The sequence below is a fragment of the Loxodonta africana genome, chromosome 2, assembly GCF_030014295.1.
Source record: "Loxodonta africana isolate mLoxAfr1 chromosome 2, mLoxAfr1.hap2, whole genome shotgun sequence".
NCBI lineage: Eukaryota > Metazoa > Chordata > Mammalia > Proboscidea > Elephantidae > Loxodonta > Loxodonta africana.
The window spans coordinates 59,456,110-59,476,575 of NC_087343.1; the positions used below are offsets into that span (position 1 = coordinate 59,456,110).

Here is a 20,466-nt window from a genome sequence, read left to right on the forward strand (position 1 = left end):
TTCTTTTTCAGTAATGCTTTGCTTATCCGGGGCTTCTTTCCCTTCCATATGAAATTAGTGATTTGTTTCTCTATCCCCTTAAAATATGACATTGGAATTTGGATTGGAAGCGCGTTAAATGTATAGATGGCTTTTGGTAGAATAGACATTTTTACTATGTTAAGTCTTCCTATCCATGAGCAGGGTATGTTTTTCCACTTAAGTATGTCCTTTTGAATTTCTTGTAGTAGAGCTTTGTAGTTTTCTTTGTATAGGTCTTTTACATCCTTGGTAAGATTTATTCCTAAGTATTTTATCTTCTTGGGGGCTACTGTGAATGGTATTGATTTGGTTATTTCCTCTTCGGTGTTCTTTTTGTTGATGTAGAGGAATCCAAGTGATTTTTGTATGTTTATTTTATAACCTGAGACTCTGCCAAATTCTTCTATTAGTTTCAGTAGTTTTCTGGAGGATTCCTTAGGGTTTTCTGTGTATATAATCATGTCATCTGCAAATAGTGATAACTTTACTTCTTCCTTGCCAATCCGGATACCTTTTATTTCTTTGTCTAGCCTAATTGCCCTGGCTAAGACTTCCAACACGATGTTGAATAAGAGCAGTGATAAAGGGCATCCTTGTCTGGTTCCCGTTCTCAAGGGAAATGCTTTCAGGTTCTCTCCATTTAGAGTGATATTGGCTGTTGGCTTTGCATAGATGCCCTTTATTATGTTGAGGAATTTTCCTTCAATTCCTATTTTGGTAAGAGTTTTTATCATGAATGGGTGTTGGACTTTGTCAAATGCCTTTTCTGCATCAATTGATAAGATCATGTGGTTTTTGTCTTTTGTTTTATTTATGTGATGGATTACATTAATGGTTTTTCTGATATTAAACCAGCCTTGCATACCTGGTATAAATCCCACTTGATCAGGGTGAATTATTTTTTTGATGTGTTGTTGGATTCTATTGGCTAGAATTTTGTTGAGGATTTTTGCATCAATGTTCATGAGGGATATAGGTCTATAATTTTCTTTTTTTGTAATGTCTTTACCTGGTTTTGGTATCAGGGAGATGGTGGCTTCATAGAATGAGTTGGGTAGTATTCCGTCATTTTCTATGCTTTGGAATACCTTTAGTAGTAGTGGTGTTAACTCTTCTCTGAAAGTTTGGTAGAACTCTGCAGTGAAGCCGTCCGGGCCAGGGCTTTTTTTTGTTGGGAGTTTTTTGATTACCGTTTCAATCTCTTTTTTTGTTATGGGTCTATTTAGTTGTTCTACTTCTGAATGTGTTAGTTTAGGTAGGTAGTGTTTTTCCAGGAATTCATCCATTTCTTCTAGGTTTTCAAATTTGTTAGAGTACAATTTTTCATAATAATCTGAAATGATTCTTTTAATTTCATTTGGTTCTGTTGTGATGTGGTCCTTCTCATTTCTTATTCGGGTTATTTGTTTCCTTTCCTGTATTTCTTTAGTCAGTCTAGCCAATGGTTTATCAATTTTGTTAATTTTTTCAAAGAACCAGCTTTTGGCTTTGTTAATTCTTTCAATTGTTTTTCTGTTCTCTAATTCATTTAGTTCAGCTCTAATTTTTATTATTTGTTTTCTTCTGGTGCCTGATGGGTTCTTTTGTTGCTCAGTTTCTATTTGTTCAAGTTGTAGGGACAGTTCTCTGATTTTGGCTCTTTCTTCTTTTTGTATGTGTGCATTTATTGATATAAATTGGCCTCTGAGCACTGCTTTTGCTGTGTCCCAGAGGTTTTGATAGGAAGTATTTTCATTCTCGTTGCTTTCTATGAATTTCCTTATTCCCTCCTTGATGTCTTCTATAACCCAGTCTTTTTTCAGGAGGGTATTGTTCATTTTCCAAGTATTTGATTTCTTTTCCCTAGTTTTTCTGTTATTGATCTCTAGTTTTATTGCCTTGTGGTCTGAGAAGATGCTTTGTAATATTTCGATGTTTTGGACTCTGCAAAGGTTTGTTTTATGACCTAATATGTGGTCTATTCTAGAGAATGTTCCATGTGCGCTAGAAAAAAAAGTATATTTTGCAGCCGTTGGGTGGAGAGTTCTGTATAAGTCAATGAGGTCAAGTTGGTTGATTGTTGTAATTAGATCTTCCGTGTCTCTGTTGAGCTTCTTACTGGATGTCCTGTCCTTCTCCGATAGTGGTGTGTTGAAGTCTCCTACTATAATTGTGGAGGTGTCTATCTCGCTTTTCAATTCTGTTAAAATTTGATTTATGTATCTTGCAGCCCTGTCATTGGGTGCATAAATATTTAATATGGTTATGTCTTCCTGATCAATTGTCCCTTTTATCATTATATAGTGTCCTTCTTTATCCTTTGTGGTGGATTTAAGTCTAAAGTCTATTTTGTCAGAAATTAATATTGCTACTCCTCTTCTTTTTTGCTTATTGTTTGCTTGATATACTTTTTTCCATCCTTTGCGTTTTAGTTTGTTTGTGTCTCTAAGTCTAAGGTGTGTCTCTTGTAGGCAGCATATAGATGGATCGTGTTTCTTTATCCAGTCTGTGACTCTCTGTCTCTTTATTGGTGCATTTAGTCCATTTACATTCAGGGTAATTATAGATAAATAAGTTTTTAGTGCTGTCATTTTGATGCCTTTTTATGTGTGTTGTTGACAATTTCATTTTTCCACATACTTTTTTGTGCTGAGGCGTTTTTCTTAGTAAATTGTGAGATCCTCATTTTCATAGTGCTTGACTTTATCTTAGTTGAGTCGTTACGTTTTTCTTGGTTTTTATCTTGAGTTATAGAGTTGTTATACCTTTTTGTGGTTACCTTATTATTTACCCCTATTTTTCTAAGTAAAAACCTAACTTGTATTGTTCTATATCGCCTTGTATCACTCTCCATATGGCAGTTCAATGTCTCCTGTATTTAGTCCCTCTTTTTGATTATTGTGATCTTTTACCTATTGACTTCCATGATTCCTGTTATGTGTATTTTTTTTTTAATTAATCTTAATTTGTTTGTTTTTGTGATTTCCCTGTTTGAGTTGATATCAGGACATTCTGTTTTGTGACCTTGTGTTGTGCTGATATCTGATATTATTGGTTCTCTGACCAAACAATATCCTTTAGTATTTCTTGTAGCTTTGGTTTGGTTTTTGCAAATTCTCTAAACTTGTGTTTATCTGTAAATATCTTAATTTCGCCTTCATATTTCAGAGAGAGTTTTGCTGGATATATGATCCTTGGCTGGCAGTTTTTCTCCTTCAGTGTTCTGTATATGTCGTCCCATTCCCTTCTTGCCTGCATGGTTTCTGCTGAGTAGTCAGAACATATTCTTATTGATTCTCCCTTGAAGGAAACCTTTCTTTTCTCCCTGGCTGCTTTTAAAATTTTCTCTTTATCTTTGGTTTTGGTGAGTTTGGTGATAATATGTCTTGGTGTTTTTCTTTTTGGATCAATCTTAAATGGGGTTCGATGAGCATCTTGGATAGATATCCTTTCGTCTTTCATGATGTCAGGGAAGTTTTCTGTCAGGAGTTCTTCAACTATTTTCTCTGTGTTTTCTGTCCCCCCTCCCTGTTCTGGGACTCCAATCACCCGCAGGTTATCCTTCTTGATAGAGTCCCACATAATTCTTAGGGTTTCTTCATTTTTTTTAATTCTTTTATCTGATTTTTTTCCAGCTATGTTGGTGTTGATTCCCTGGTCCTCCAGATGTCCCAGTCTGCATTCTAATTGCTCAAATCTGCTCCTCTGACTTCCTAGTGCGTTGTCTAATTCTGTTATTTTATTGTTAATCTTTTGGATTTCTACATGTTGTCTCTCTATGGATTCTTGCAACTTATTAATTTTTCCAGTATGTTCTTGAATAATCTTTTTGAGTTCTTCAACAGTTTAATCAGTGTGTTCCTTGGCTTTTTCTGCAGTTATCCTAATTTCATTTGTGATATCATTAAGCATTCTGTAAATTAGTTTTTTATATTCTGTATCTGATAATTCCAAGATTGTATCTTCATTTGGGAAAGATTTTGATTCTTTTGTTTGGGGGGTTGGAGAAGCTGTCATGGTCTGCTTCTTTAAGTGGTTTGATATGGATTGTTGTCTCCGAGCCATCACTGGGAAACTAGTTTTTCCAGAGAATCCGCTAAAAAAAAATGCAGTCAGATCGCTATCAGAGTTCTCCCTCTGGCTCAGGCTATTCAGATGTTAATGAAGCCGCCTGGGGAGGGTGGGGGAGGGAACAGAGAGATAGGAGAGTAGCACCTCAGAATATAGCCAGAGTTGCTTGTCTTGCTTGGAATGACTATTATATCTGAGATTCCCGCGGGCACGTCGCCTATGTGTGCTGGCTGTGTGGAGATTGCCCCCGGGGGGTCTGGCCCACTGGAGTCACGGTCAGATCCTCCGCTTCCAGCCCCACGCCCAGCGTCAGTGCTCCCCTACTGGGACGGTGCACTCTGGACTCCAAAATCAGTCGCTGCCTCCCGGGGACTTCTCGTCCCTCCAGCCGCGTGGCTGTGCCGCCTCCGAGAACCAGTTGGGCCTCCTCCCCGGGTTAGTTCAGATGGGTGGAGCAGCTCCCCGTGCTTATGCCGTGACCAAGTGTCCCGGCTGGGACGCTGTTCTCCCCGCTCCAATACCAGTCGCTGCCTCCCGAGGACTTCTCCTACCGGCTGAGTCCCACGCCGCCCGCGCAACCCGGCTGGTCCCCTTCCCGGGGTTAGTTCAGGAGGGTGGAGCAACTCTCCGTGTTTATGCCGTACCTGCGTCCAGTCCAAATCCCTGCGGGACGGTTCCCCGGCTCGGATGCTGCTCTTTCTGCTCCAAGACCAGTCACTGCCTCCCGGGGACTTCTCCCACCGGCTGCATCCCACGCCTCCCGTGGAACCGGCTGGTCTCCCTCCCGGGGTTAGTTCGGGGGGGAGGAGCAGCTGTCTGTGCTTGTGCCGTACCTGACTGGTACACTGGCTCCAGGCTCTGGAAACAATCGCTGCTTCCCCGTATTAGTTTGTTCTCCGTCTCTAGATCTGTGTTTGTTGTTCAGGGTTCGTAGATTGTTATGTATGTGATCGATTCACTTGTTTTTCCGTGTCTTTGTTGTAAGAGGGATCTGAGGTAGCGTCTGCCTAGTCCGCCATCTTGGCTGCGCCCCCTATGGTTCACTTTTTGAAGAGCCACCAGAATGTTTCCCACAGCAGTTGCATCGTTTTATATTTTCCTCAGCCATGTATGAGCGTTCCAAATTTGCCACATCCTTAACAACACTTATTCCCTGCTCCCTTAAAAAAAAATTATTATGGCCACCCTAGTGGGTGTAAAGTGGTATCTCATTGTGGTTTTGATTTGCATTCCCTTAAGGAGCCCTGGGGAAACCCTGGTGGTATAGTGGTTAAGCACTACAGCTGCTAACCAAAAGGTCGGCAGTTCAAATCTGCCAGGTGCTCCTTGGAAACTCTACGGGGCAGTTCTACTCTGTCCTATAGGGTCGCTATGAGTTGGAATCAACTCAACGGCAGTGGGTTTGGTTTGGTTTGGTTTAAGGAGCCATGGATCAGAATCGGCTCAATGGCAACGGGTTTGGTGTTTTTTTGGTTTAAGGAGCCCTGGTGGCACAATGGTTAAGCTCCTGGCTGCTAACCAAAAGGTTGGCAGTTTGAATCTACCAGCAGTTCCGTGGGAGAAAGACCCAATGATCTCCTTTTGTAAAGATCATAGCCTTGAAAGCCCTATGGGACATTTCTACTGTGTCCCGTGGGCTTGTTATGAATTAACACCCAAGAACAAGAGCAACAGTGACTAAAAGGAGTCCCTGGGTATTGGAAACAGTTAACACACTCAGCTGCTAACCAAAAAGTTAGAAGCCTGCGTCTACCCACAGGTGCCTCTGAAGAAAGGCCTGGCAATCTGCTTCCAAAGAAAATCAGTCATTAAAAACTGTGTGGAGCACAGTTCTACTCTGACATACATGTGGTCATCATGATTTGGAATTGACTTAGTGGCTACTGGTTTGGTTTTTTTGTTATTGTTGTTGTTGATGACCAATAACGTTGATCATCTTTTCATGTGTGTATTGGCCATTTGTATGTCTTCTTTGGAGAAATTTCTATTCAAACCCTTTGCATATTTTTTAATGAGGTTGTTTATTTTTTTGTCGTTGAGCTGTAAGTGTTCTTAACATGTTCTGGATACTAGACTCTTATCAGATATATGATTTGCAAATATTTTCTTCCATTCTATGGGTTGTTTTTTCACTTTCTTGATAGTGCCTTTTGATGCAGAAAAGTTTTTAATTTTGATAAAGTTCAATTTATCTATTTTTTCTTTTGTTACTTGTGCTTTTGGTATCATATCTAAGAAACTATAGCCAAATTCAAGGTCATGAAGATTTACCCCGATTTTTTTCTAAAAGTTTTATAGTTTTTGTACTTATATTTAGATCTTTGATTCATCTTGATAGGCTTATTTTAAACAGAAACAGAACAGAACAAGGGGCTGGCATATGAGATGTACAGGCTTCGGAGTCCAGGTTCTGACGATTTTATTTTTATGCTACTAAAACACAGTTTTCAGTCAGTCTTAGCTGTGGTGACTGACTTCCATATTTTTCCTTTAGCCAAGACAGTCAACTCCAGCATCCTGAGGTATAACCTGGAGCCCCTGACACGAAACACCCCTTACACTGTTCAGATCATGGCCAGGACCAGTGCTGGAGGAGCCAACGGGACCAGGATCAACTTCAAAACATTGTCAATTCGTAAGTATTTCCTCCAAGCCCTAGGTACTCCTCCTGGACGTTTTCCTCAGGTGAGTTGAGGATGACCTTTCTCAAAGGCAGGAGGAAGCCAAGTAAAAGACACAGTGCTTCAGTGAGAAAAACCATCCTGCTTCCTGGCTCACTGATCTTGGAAGGGCTATGGGCAAGGAAGAAGTATGGAGAGCAGGCAAATTGAGAGCTGAATTTGGAAAGACTGGTCATTTTGCTGCTTCTTCATGGACAGCCTCAAATCATGTAGAGGAAGAGGGATCAAGTTAATGCCAAGTGCAGCCTTAGCACTAAATCAGCACCCACCTCAAGGCTGTCTTCAAGATCTCAGTCACCAATTTCTATGTGTTGGAGGCTAGTGCACAATAGGGCCTTGGAGAGAAAACCTTGGTCGAACACGGACTGCCAACCCAAAGGAAGAGACTTAATCTCATCATTTGTGTAGTCTTTTGGTCAAAGGGGTGCATAGTATGTTCTACTCACCAGCTTTTATATTAAAAAACAGAACAAGAAAAATTTAATAAATTAAAAAATAATGTAAAATATAATGTAGTATCATATGATGACTTCCCCAAGAGGAGAAGACAGAATGAAGAGGAGATACAGAAGAAATAAGTTAATTTTTGCCAAATTCTTGAGTAACACAGATTTGATTTTAAGGATATACTAAAACTTTTTAAAAATGAACAACCTTTTACATTAAAAATGGAAGAACATGCCAAATTTGCAATAAAATAAAAGCTGGAAATTGTGTCCTCAAAGTATTCTTGAAAGCCCCTTGTTTATCACATTTCCAAAAGAAAAAAAATATCTTTGTGACTCTGGAAAATAAAAGTATGGCATATGTTGTTACAAAGAAAACATGTTCTGTTTTTAAGGACTAACATTGCTTTCTTAAGATACTTTTTGACATTGCTTTTAAAATTTTTTTTAAATCGTTGTATTTTCACAACACTAGGCACAAATTAAGGAACACATGTGGCACAATGGTTAAGTTCTTGGCTGCTAACTGAAAGATCGGCAGTTCGAACCTACCTAGGGAATCTGTGGGAGAAAAGACCTGGCTATCTGCTCCCATAAAGATTATAGCCTGGGTTTGAATCACTGAACTTTTGGTTTGTCAAAGAATACAAGAGGAGTCCTCTCTGTAAGGTAATTTCAAAGTTAATTGAGCGCTATTGAGGTAATATAACAGTTCAAACCGGGACAGTGCAACCACAGGGTTGCAGAAGCACTCCCAATTGACAGAGGTTCTGAAGAAGCTTTTATAATAAAATATCAGGGACTTACAGTGGATTTTTCTGGTTGGTTGACATTTAAAGCACTATGCTTCAGCAGTTACAAGACAATCACAGGATATTCATTTTTCTTATCAGTCATGTACATAAATCACAAGGTGGTCACAAGATGTTGGTTAAAGTTTCTTATCTATGTTTATCATATATTTCCTTGGAAACATTCTGCTGAGTATAACAAAGAGATGAACTTCTTCACAATGTACATAGGCAAAATGCCTAAGCAGGAATTATGTATCTAGAGGAGAAGAAGAACAACAAAATGGTTTCCGAATTGAACTAGCTGTCGGCCATTTTGGTCATGCCAGTGCAGCACCTCCGATTAGATTTAAAATGTTCTTGTTCAGGTTAGCAGCCGAGTGCTTAACCATTGCCCCACCAGGGCTGCTTTACCCAAAATGCCTCATTTCCCACAAATAACATGCCCACACATATAATGCGCCTAGGAAAATACTGCATGAGGGGGCTGTGCAACTGGCAAAAAAACATATAACACGCATGTTATTTGTGTAAAAATATGGTAGTGTTTAGTGCTCAGTAAATATTTACTGAATGAATGAAGGAGGATGGACCTAGTGATCATAAACCAAAACCAAACCGTCTGCCATCAAATCGATTTTGACTCATAGTAACCATATAGGACAGAGTAGAACTGCCCCATAAGGCTTCCAAGGGGCACATGGTGAATTCAAACTGCCAACCTTTTGGTTGACAGCCATAGCTCTTAACCACTATGCCACCAGGGTTTCCAGTGATTGTAGTGCCTATCAGTATTGTGCAGGGAGAAAAACACTAGCTTGGGGAGCCACAAACCCCAGAGTTTAAAAATTTTTTTTTAATTGAAAAGAATTGAATTAAAAGAAAACTAATAAGGAATGCTGTCTGAGTTACCTAGTGTTGCTGTAAAACAAATACCATAAGTAGTTAACATTAAAGGACAGCATTTATTTCCTTACAGGAGGCCAGAAGTCTGAATTCAGGGTCTTAGCTCTAGGAAAAGAGAATTGGCTCTATAGGAAGATCCCGTCTCTGTCAGCTTCTGTAGCGCTGGCATACCTTGGTTCCTTGGCGATACATGGCATCTGTCTTCCTCTGTTTGTGCTTGCATGTACTGCAGCTTATATCAGAAGTGATTAGGTTTAGGACATAACCTACACTGAGATGGTCTATTAACATAACAAAGAAAACCCTATTCCCAAACAGGATTATGCTCACAGGTATTACTCATTGCCATCCAGTTGATTCTGACTATAGCAACCCGACAGGACAGAGTAGAACTGCCTCACAGGGTTTCCAAGGCTGTAATCTTTACGGAAGCAGACTGCCACATCTTTCTCCCACAGCGTGTCTGGTGAGTTCAAATCACCAACATTTCAGTTTGCAGCCAAACTCTTAACCACTGCACCACCAGGGCTTCTTATCCACAGGTATAAAAATATTCCGAAACCATCTCATAGCCATTGAGTCAATTCCAACTCATAGCGACTCTACAGGACAGAGTAGAACTGCCCCCTAGGGTTTCCAAGGCTGTACTCTTTATGGAAGCAGACTGCTACATCTTTCTCCCACAGAGCGGCTGCTGGGTTTGAACTTCTGACCTTTCAGTTGGCAGCTGAGCTCTCAACCACTGTGCCACCAGGGTTGCTTCCACAGGTATCAAACCAAAACCAAACCCACTGCCATGGAGTCAATTCCGACTCATTGCGACTCTACAGGACAGAGTAGAACTGCCCTACAGGGTTTCCAAGGAGCACCTGGTGGATTCAAACTACTGACCTGTTTGGTTAGCAGCCGTAGCTCTTAACTACTATGCCACCAGGGTTTCTGCGGCTTTAACAAATGTGTTGCCGAAGCTATTAGAAGACAAAGTTAATCTTTGGTTTAAAAACATCAAGAAAATGAGGAGCAAAATCTACTACTGACTTTTGTGTTCTCCTTTTTCCAAAGGTGTCTCTGAAATCGTCCTTATAACTTCTCTGGCTGGAGGAGGTCTTCTTATTCTCATCATCGTGATGGTGGTATATGGTCTGAAAAAACCCAAGTGAGTTTATAGGCAACAGTGCTGTCTTCTATATCAGAGGTGGGAAGCAATAGGAGAGGGCACTCTACCGTTAAGGTGGTGTTTATTCATCTATTAAGTTAGTAAATATTTATAGAGATCATTATAGGCCACACCATGTGGCTCATCAGAATTCTGACCAAACAAGAGAACCCTGCCCTTCACAGCCCTATATGCAAGGCCTAGGCCATTTTGAGGCCAGGGCAGTGCTAGCTGCCACACAGGATTTATCTGGTGTGTTTGCCATTTGAGATGAGACTAGGAGAGGAGACCCTTTCTCTCACTGTCTAGATGGGGCTCTGACAGCAGTACGAGGCCTGAGGGCCACTGGCCTCTCTCAGGCAGAGCAGGGATTTGTGTTCCCATTGAGTAATGGCCAGTTGTATGCCCAGCACAAACTTGTTCCTAGCTTGTACTGCAGTCTTGGAGGGCTGTCTGCAATGGCATTTGTTCTGCCTGCCCTGGCCACTGCGGGGAAGGAAGCTTGTCTTCAAGGTCTTGTGCTTTCCTTCCCTCCATGAGCCTCGTGCTGCATGCCCTGATGGTCAGGGGTCTCTCCTCAGTAGAGCTCTTTCTCCAGAATTGAACAGTTTTAGGCTTCTCTGCCAAGCAGCTACTCTTAGTGGTCAAAATAACGTCAGCCTCAGTCTTAACCCTACTTTGGTTCCCACCGGTAGGTTCTAACCAAGTCACCAGTGCAAATTCTCATATTATCACTCACGTAAGCACTCATTCTCAATTTTTAGCAAGTGTCAGAATCAGACCCACCCAAGGGTTTCTGATTCAGTGGCCCTGGGGTGTAAAACAAGAATTTGCATTTCTAGCAAGCTCCCAGGTGATGTTGATGTAACTGATTGGGGCCACACTTTGAGAACCATGGTACTAAAGTGTGGGTAGCTTGTAAGACTTAATGTGTTGCTATTCCTAAGGAATAAATCTCAGAGATGTGGCTGTGATGGTGTGATTTCAGATATCAGCACCAGGTGTGGAAATGAAGGGGCAGGAGAGAGGGTAGGGGCAGGAATAGCTTTGCATGAAGAGAGGTCTCCTCCCTTCTCAGACTTCCAACTTCACCACCCAAACTGTTTTTCACTCTCCTTAGCAGGCTGAGGCTTGCCCTTATTTAATGAGGAAACCATACAAGTCCCTTTAACAAAGCCCCCTCCTTGGGCTCAGCCATACTAGGTGTATAAATTTCTTCTTGGATTCATTTTCTGTTTTCAAATCTTATCTCTTATTAGCAAATTGAAACACCTGTGTTGGCCTGATATCCCTAACCCTGCTGAAAGCAGTCTAGCTTTGTGGCGTGAAGATGATTTCAAGGTAAACTGTTCTTGTTTTAAGGAAATCATTTGGGCAATCTAGTTTCAGGAGATGGACAAGTTAGATGAAAGTGGGAGAAGTTGTGGACTGAGCTTTTTACAGAGTTCACACAAAGAGAACTCAAGGTTGAAAAGTTCCAGGGAACGATTGGCAGGGCAGATGGAATTGGCCTTCCACGAACTACTTTAACCCCCTGCTTTGGACAAGAGGAAAGGGCACCCCCAGGCTCAAGAGGACCCACTGTATGCCAGCATAGAACTGGTACCGTAAGGGATGAAACAGATCAAAGATACACACCGTCAGGATCTGATGGTCTAATTAGAAAGAGAGAGAAAGCCTCACCACAGGATTAAACAAACAAGCAAAAAAGCACCAAACCAGTTGCCATCCAGTCGATTCCCACTCGTGTCCCTCAGAGTAGAATTGTGCTGTATAGGGTTTTCTGTGGCTGTGTTCTGTTGGAAGTTAATCACCAGGCCTTTCTTTCAAGGTGCCTCTGATGGATTAAAACCATCGACCTTTTGATTAACATAGGATTTGAGGCCATTTAAAATCTTCCAAGAGGAATTTAATCTCTAGGCCACCTAGAGCCTGAGGGGACACTGATGTGCACAGTTGACCACAGGCTGAGGCAGTCTTCCTCAGACTGTGTTTCTCAGAATGGGGAAGTTATAGTCAAACTTTGCTTAACAGGCAGTGGGGTTTTATGGTTATAAGTAAGTAGAAACCTTCCTTTTTCAAAATTTTTTAAATTGAAAACTTCTGATTTTAGATTGGATTTCTTGCTTAAAAAAAAAAATTAGTAAGCCCAATCAGATATACTTTTAGATCCTTATTATTGAAAGACTGTTCCTATTTTTGCCTTGATAAAGGAATTTAAAAAGATTTTTTAAATTGTGCTTTAGGTGTAATTACAGAGTAAATTAGCTTCCCATTCAGTAATTTGCACCTTCAGTGTTCCATGACGTTGGTTGCATTGCCCACAATGTCTCAGCACACTCCCCATTTCTGCCCAGGTTTCCCTGTTTCCTTGCATCCAGATTTTCTACCCCTTCCTGCTTTCTTATCTTTTCTTTTGGGAAAGTGTTGCCCTTTTGAGTTTGTATAACTGTTGTAAGGAGCACATTCCTCTCAGGTGATATTGTTTATTTTATGGCCCTGTCTGTTTGTTGTTTGGCTGAAAGGTGGTCTCTGGGTATAGCTTTTGTTCCAGGTCAGAAGGATATCATAGGTTTCCTCCAGTCTCTGTCAGACCAGTAAGTCTGGTCATTTTTGCAATTTGATTTTTTTCTGCATTTTTTTCCTGCTCTGTTCAGGACTTTCTGTTGTGAACCCAGTCAGACTGGTGGGTATTGGTAGCTGGGCACCACCCCGTTCTTCTGGTCTTGAGGTCATGTAATCTGTGGTTCATGTGGTCCATTAGTCCTTTGGACTAATTGCTCCCTTGAGTCTTTGAGACAGATAGGGTTAAATGTGCTGCTGGAACAAAAGACCTTTTAAAAGATTACCATCTGGAAGTTGGGTAAACAGGAACCACAACTTGTCAACATGAAATAGGTTGAAACAATTCTTAAATTACTTCTTAGTGTTTTTCTAGTCCCTTCCCCCTTTACAGGCTCCGCATGTACAGAAGAACAAAGTGTGACTGCTGTTTAACCTTCCTTAGCCCTCCAGAGGTGGCAATGTAGTGCCGAAGATCAGTGTGCTTGTGCTATATCCCATAATAAGTGATGCCAAGGGCTGCCAAGAGGACTCCATCTTGAATATCAGCAGGTTCCATCTTGGATTCCAGATATGTGCACAACATAATTAGCATGCATTGCCATTTTGAGAAGTACCTGCCCCTTAAAAGAAGCCCACTAAATATTCATTACTCTGTTGTCTCCACCAAACCCATATAAGCCCTAGCCTTACTTCCCTTTTTGAGTCAGTCTTTTGGAGAGGCTTAGTCTCCCACTGACTCCTTTTGCTTGACTCAAGCAAAATAAAGCTTACTGAAGATAAAGTTTGTCTTTCGCGTGTATTCTTACTTAGGAAAAGACAAGGACCCTTTGTGTCAGATTGGCAATTGGTAACATCTTGGTTTTCTTCACTCTTCTTTGCTATGGATGGGAAGAGACAATAGCTGTATCTTAGATGGCCTCTTGCAAGCTTTTAAGATCCCAGACACTACTCACCAAAGTAGTGGCAGAACATTATCTTTATAAACTATGTTGTGCCAGTTGATGGAGATGTTCCCTGAGTCTATGGTCCTTTGCCTTCAAGCCTAGGAACTTCATCCCATGAGGTGTTTGGTTATGTCTAAGAAGTTTCTATGACTGTGCCCCTTGAGTGCTCTGTTGTCTATGTTAGTATGCAGCACCTACAATTATGAACAGGCATGCATAGTTTTATTGTGCCTTGCAGGTATTGTGCTTTTTATAAATTGAAGGTTTCTGGCAACCCTGTGTTGAGCAAGCCTATTGGCGCCATTTTTCCAACAGCGCATGCTCATTTTGTGTCTCTGTATCACATTTTGGTAATTCTTGGAATATTTCAAACTTTTTCATTATTATTATATCTGTAATTGTGATCTGTGATCAGTAATCTTTGATGTTACTATTGTAATTGTTTTGGGGCACCATGAACCGTACCCATATAAAATGGTGAACTTAACTGATAAATGTTGTGTGTCTTGCCAAGTAAAATGAAATACTTGACAACTTCAGTCTTTTCTCTGTTTATCATGATGTTGCTTATTGGTCCAGTTGTGAGGATTTTTGTTTTCTTTACATTGAGGTGTAATCCCTGCTGAAGGCTGTAGACCCTGATCTTCGTCAGCAAGTGTTTCAAGTCCTCTTCACTTTCAGCAAGCAAGGTTGTGTCATCTGCATTATGCAGGTTGTTAATGAGTCTTCTTCCCATACTGCACTCCCTTAAAGTCTGTTTTATCTGAGATTAATATTGCCACTCCTGCTCTTTTTTTAATTATTTTATTGATATATTTTTTTGCATCCTTTGAGTTTTATTTATGTCATTATGTCTAAGGTGTGTCTGTTGTAAACAGTATATTGATGGGTAGTGTTTTTTGTTTTTTTTTTGTTTGTTTTTAATCGATTCTGCCACTCTGTTTCTTTACTGGTGCATTTGAGCCATTTACATCCAGTGTGACTATTGATAGGTATGAGTTTACTGCTGTCATTTTGTTGTGATTTTTTTTTGTGGTGTTGACATTTTCTTTGTTCCGTTTTATTTTCTGTGCTGAGTTCTTTTTGTTTGTGTATTTTCTTTTCATTTCTGTTGATTTTGTGTTTGCTGAGTCTTTGTGTTTTTCTTCTTTTTTATTTTGATGAGTAGGTTTGTTAGCTTTCTTTGTAGTTACCTCGAAATTTACCTTTATCTTCATAAGTTCAAAGTAATCTTTAATCCCTTGATATTGCCGACTTCCTCTCCATATGAAAGTTGTATAACTATACCATTTATTCCACCTTTTTGTTTCTATGTTGCCGTTATTTATTTATCGCCATATCTGGTTCCCTGTTTTCAGTCTTTTAGGTTTTTCTTTTCTTTTTTTTTTTGAGACTTCTTTATCAGGGTTGGTATCTGGCTAATGCTGTCCTGTGTCCTAATCTCAGGTTATTGTCTGATGCTATTGGTTCTCTGAAGGACTCCCTTTAATATTTCTTGTAAGGTTGGTCTGATTTTTCACAAATTCCCTTAATTTCTGTTTATCTGAAAATGTTTTAATTTTGCCATTGTATTTGAGAGTCAGTTTTGCTGGATATATATTTCTTGGTAGGCAGTTTTTTTCTTTCAAGGTTTTATGTATTTTATCCCATTGCCTTCTTGCCTGTGTGGTTTCTGCCAAGTAATCAGAGTTTAGTCTTATTGGTTCCCCTCCGTAGGTGACTTTTCATTTTTCTCAAGCTGCTCTCAGGATTCTTTGTCTTTGGTTTTGGTAAGTTTGATTATGATGTGTCTTGGTGACTTTCTCTTGGGGTCTATGCTCTATGAAGTTTGTTGAGCTTTTTGGATGGATATCTTTTCATCTTTTATGATATTAGGGAACTTTTCTGCCAGCAAATACTCAACAATTTTCTTTGTGTTTTCCATGGCCTCCCCCTGTTCTGGAACTCTGATCATGTGCAAATTTTTCCTCTTAATAGTCTCTCAGATAATTCTGAGGCTTTTTTCATCATTCTTTTTTTTCTGATTTTTCCTCAAAGAAATTGGTGTCTAGGGATTTGTCTGCTATTTTTCCGATTCTGTCTTCCATTGACTCAACTTTGCTCTTATATCCTTCTATTGAGTTATCTGTTTCTGAAATTTTTTTTTGTTAATCTTTTGGATTTCTAGGTGCTATTTTTATATTTTGTATATGGTGTCTAATTGTCTGTTTAATTTGTCATTTTGTTCTTGTATTGTTTTCCTGAATTCTTCTATTGCTTTGTCTATGTTTTTCTTGATTTCGTCTGTGTTTTCCTTTGTTTTGTCTCTGTTTTTCTTGATCTGTTTCTTAATCTCTTACCAAAAAAAACCAAACCCAGTGCCATCGACAGAACCCTATATATTAGTCTTTTGAATTCCTTATAAGGTAGTTCCATTACTGTTTCTTCCTCTGAAAGGCTTTCCGGTTCTTTATTTTGGTCACTTGCTGGGGCCATCTTTTTTTTTTTTTTTTTTTTAATAACTTTTATTAAGCTTCAAGTGAACGTTTACAAATCCAATCAGCCTGTCACATATAAGTTTACATACATCTCACTCCCTACTCCCACTTGCTCTCCCCCTCTTGAGTCAGCCCTTTCAGTCTCTCCTTTCTTGACAATTTTGCCAGCTTCCCTCTCTCTCTATCCTCCCATCCCCTCTCCAGACAAGAGTTGCCAACACAATCTCAAGTGTCCACCTGATATAATTAGCTCACTCTTCATCAGCGTCTCTCTCCCCCCCGCTGACCAGTCCCTTTCATGTCTGAGGAGTTGTCTTCGGGGATGGTTCCTGTCCTGTGCCAACAGAAGGTCTGGGGAGCATGGCCGCCGGGATTCCTCAAGTCTCAGTCAGACCATTAAGTTTGGTCTTTTTATGAGAATTTGGGGTCTGTATCCCACTGATCTCCTGCTCCCTGAGGGGTCCTCTGCTCTGCTCCCTGTCAGGGCAGTCATCGATTGTGGCCAGGCACCAACTAGTTCTTCTGGTCTCAGGATGATGTAGGTCTCTGGTTCATGTGGCCCTTTCTGTCTCTTGGGCTCTTAGTTGTCGTGTGGCCTTGGTGTTCTTCATTCTCCTTTGCTCCAGGTGGGTTGAGACCAATTGATGCATCTTAGATGGCCGCTTGTTAGCATTTAAGACCTTGCTGGGGCCGTCTTGTCCTACCTTTTTGTGTGATTTGTTACTGTCTGTTGTGTCCGAGGCATTAAGGTGCTATTATATTTATTTATTTATTATATGTTTGTTTGTTGCATCCTAATTTTTTCTTTTGTTTTGCTTTGATATATCCAAGTTGGCAGGGCATGTGTGGTACTCTGGTCCCTAGTGTGGCCTCCCTGGAGCTCTTACCACCTGTCTCTGGGTCAGTGGGGCAGTAGTTGGGTATGTGAGCATGGTTGTTTGCTGGTCTTATAGGGCAACTTATAGAATGTAGATGGCATTGCTAGTGAGATGATGTGTCTGTCTAGCTGGTCGCCTTTGTGTGGGTTCAGGGAGCATTCTCACTGTTTGCTATGTTGGGTTTTGTATGTGCACACTGCCAGTTGCCAAATGGTCAAGGCGAGGGTCTCCAAGTTGTCGGTCATCGGGTGGGTGATACAGAAACTCTCACTGATGAACTCAGGTGGTCAGGGCTGCATGGGGTAGTTGGAGCAGGTCCAAGCTTCTAGTTACAGGGAATGGTGTGAGGGGCGAGGCAAGTGGGATGCCACCAGTCCAGAGGCGCTTTCTTGAAGGGAGTGCCCCGGTCCACTAGAGCATGAGGCAGGGGAGGGTGTGTCACCAGTCCTTGAGCCCCCAGTGCAGGTGGCTGGAGGGAGTAGGATGCACTGGTGGCTGTGTGGGTGTAGGAGCGAGTGTCTCCACTTTGTGGGTTCCCAGCACCAGTGGCTGGACAGAGCAGCATGTTCCACTAGCCACCATCCCCCAGTGGGGGTGACTGCACATAAATGAGCTGTCATCTCTGGTCCTCAAGTCCCCAGTGCAGTTGGCTGGGCAGAAGAGGAGGTGCTGCCGGTCTCTGGGCCCACAGTGCTGGTGGCCAGGTGGAGAGGAGGATGCTGTGGGTTCTCAGGCCCTGGCACAGGTGGCTGGGCTTAGGAGTGGGCGCCGCCAGTCTGCAGGCCCCTGGCGTGGTTGGGTGGGCAGGAAAGGGGGCACTACTGGACCATAAGCTCCTGGTGTGGGTGGGTGGGCAGAAGAGGGGCCACCACCCATCCACGGGTTCCTAGCACAGGTGGCTGAGTAGAGAAGCAGGTGCCATCAGATTGCAGGCCCCCACTGCTATTGGGGGAAATCCTGGTGGCACAGTGGTTAAGAACTACGGCTGCTAACCAAAAGGTCAGCAGTTTGAATCTACCAGGCGCTCCTTGGAAACCGTTCTACTCTGTCCTATAGGGTCTCTATGAGTTGGAATCAGTTCGACGGCAATGGGTAAAATGGGTGTTGCTGTTGGGTGGGCAGAAGAGGGGATCTGCCAGTCCATAGGCCCCCAGTGCATATGGCTAGGTGAAAAAGTGGGAGCCACCATTCCTTGGGCCCCTGGTGCTGGTGGTTGGGAGGAGAGGTTAGTGTGTAAGTCTGTAGGTCCTTGGCACGAGGGGCTGAGTGAAGAGGAGGGTGCCGCTGGTCTGTGCACCCTCAGCTTAGGGGTCAGGGCAATGGTGGGTGCCACCAGACCATGATTGCTTGTAGGGAGGGTGCATGAGGAGAGTGGGGGGAACAGCGCAGGTCTGTGGGCCTCAGCACAGAGGGCTGGAGTGGGTACATTGGGTGAGGGGAGTGCACTTAACTTTCACAGGGTGGGGAGCACTCCTTCCTGGCTCTGGATGTGGCTGCAGAGTCACTGCTGCTTGGCTGTGCCAGGTGATCAGATCTTCAACTAGGAACGCTGCTTGCTTTGTCTCAGTATGGTCATGCTGTGCAAGTCCAGCTGGTAGGGTGCCGGCGATCTGTAATTCAGTTTTTGTACAGTCTTTCCTTCCACTTGGCACTCAGTCAAATTCTTCAGCCTTGCCTTTGCTGCTCGGGGTTCCAAAGTTGTCATCTATATCCGATTCACTTGTTTTCTCAGTTCTTTGTTTTAAGAGGGATGTTATAAGGTGTCTGACTATACCACCATCTTGGGCTGCCCTCCAATAAAGAAATTTTTAATATTAGCCCCTTTTCACCTGAGAAATGTTTTTTAATGTGGACATTTTTTGTTACAATGAGTTTTATTTCTATTTTCTCCTCTCCTTTATCTGTCTTGTATTTTCCTACTTTTTACAAGTTATTAAGAGAGTAAATGAATTCATAGGCCCAGTGTTGTCTGATGGCTAAAATGCAGTTTTGAATAACTTGTAGGTCTGCCCTCTATAGCAAGCACTTATTGATCACCCACTGTATGCCAGATACTAGGCTAAGACCTGAGGACACAGAGATAACAAAGACACTGCCCCGTGCAACATTTTGATGTACCCAACTTACCTGAAATTTTGTGAACATAGGATTGTGTGGATATAGCCCTGAGCTCTCCAGAAGAAAAAATTGTTTGAAAACAGCATGCTGTTTCTCAGAAAATGGGCCACTTTTGTCAAGCTCTTATGGAAAGTCATGCGGAGGTGACTGGTCACCACTTCTAGTATCTGGAAGGAATGTGGTGGTGGTGGTGGTGGGGCTATACTGGAGGTGTGGGTATTTGGTGTCCATAGTCTAATGACCTTTCGGTTACATTATATGTAACCCCTGAATGACCATTTCGGGTGTCCCTTTTTCTTTTTCCAGAATAAGCTAAATCTGAAGAAGGTTCAGTTTGATAACTCTGTGAACACAGAAGAAAATGGGATTCTAAAACCATGTTATGCCCCTAGTGACCTTATTGACAAGTTGGTGGTGAGCTTTGAGAATTTTCTGGAAGAAGTTTCCACAGAAGAACCTCTGAAGCATCAGAAAGACATTGTTGGAGGGGAAAAGAATGAATATGTGACCTCCCTCTACATGCCTTCTTGTCCCCTGGTAAAGGGCTTCCAAGAGTCCCTGATTTCAGCCAAAATTCTACCCATAAAATCCCAAATCCTGTGTGTGGGAATGCCAAAAGAGACCTGCTTGGAAGCCAAAGAGCAACTTCTCTTTGATCAGAGTTTGGGGCCAGACCATTTCTGTGATGAAGGAGCATCAAATCCATACTTGAAAAATTCAGTGACAACAAGAGAATTTCTTATGTCTGAAAAACATCCAGACCAAACCAAGGGAGAACTTTAAATGCCTCCATGACATGAGTCCCGGTCCATTTCAGTGTAGATGACTCTTGATGAGAGATGATATCAAGATTTGACAAGAAGCCCTTCCTTGGTCCCCTCCCCATTCTGCATGTTAAAGAAAGTCTCTCATGCCCCTGAGCTGCCAGTTGAGCTTGGTTGGTATAGATGTGTAACTTTGTGCTGGAAGAAAAAGGGCTTTGTAGAGGAAACCAATTTATTTCAGATAACAAGCTCTCGTTGAGACCTTCGGACAGATCAGTGTCAAAGGACAGGCCCAGGTTCTGTGCCCAATGGGCCCTTGACGTGGATATACCTGGCTTTCCCTAGGAAATGGGTCATGGTCACAGCCTTTGCTGGGGCTGTTCCTCAGAGTTCAAGGAAAGAAGGTTAACATTTCCTGTTGCCAAAAGACAGCTGTTTAATTGGCACTTGGCTGGTCTGGTGGGAGTGGACAATCTCTCCCTTCACTCTGGCCTTCTCTGGGTTCTGGGTTTCTCTTGTGGCAGCCCTGAAATCTCACTCTCAATGTAGAGGCTGGGGACGTGGAGGGGGCCTTCCGGATGGTGTGACTGAGGTGCCTCATTCATGAGTTGTTGTTAGTTGTCATCAAGTTGAATCCGACTCATGGTGACCCCACACGTGCAGAGTAGC

General features: G+C 42.0%; 1 protein-coding gene across 1 annotated transcript in view; it reads left to right on the forward strand.

The window, feature by feature from the left end:
- IL31RA (interleukin 31 receptor A) overlaps nt 1–19,980 on the forward strand; it is an 81,636-nt gene extending 61,656 nt beyond the window's left edge. Inside the window, exons 11-14 of the mRNA XM_010588146.3 lie at nt 6,566–6,706; nt 9,958–10,051; nt 11,311–11,392; nt 19,340–19,980. Coding sequence (XP_010586448.2) covers nt 6,566–6,706; nt 9,958–10,051; nt 11,311–11,392; nt 19,340–19,816 — 794 coding nt within the window. The 3' untranslated portion in view covers nt 19,817–19,980. The remainder of the gene's footprint in view (nt 1–6,565; nt 6,707–9,957; nt 10,052–11,310; nt 11,393–19,339) is intronic.
- Nucleotides 19,981–20,466: the final 486 nt, after the last annotated feature.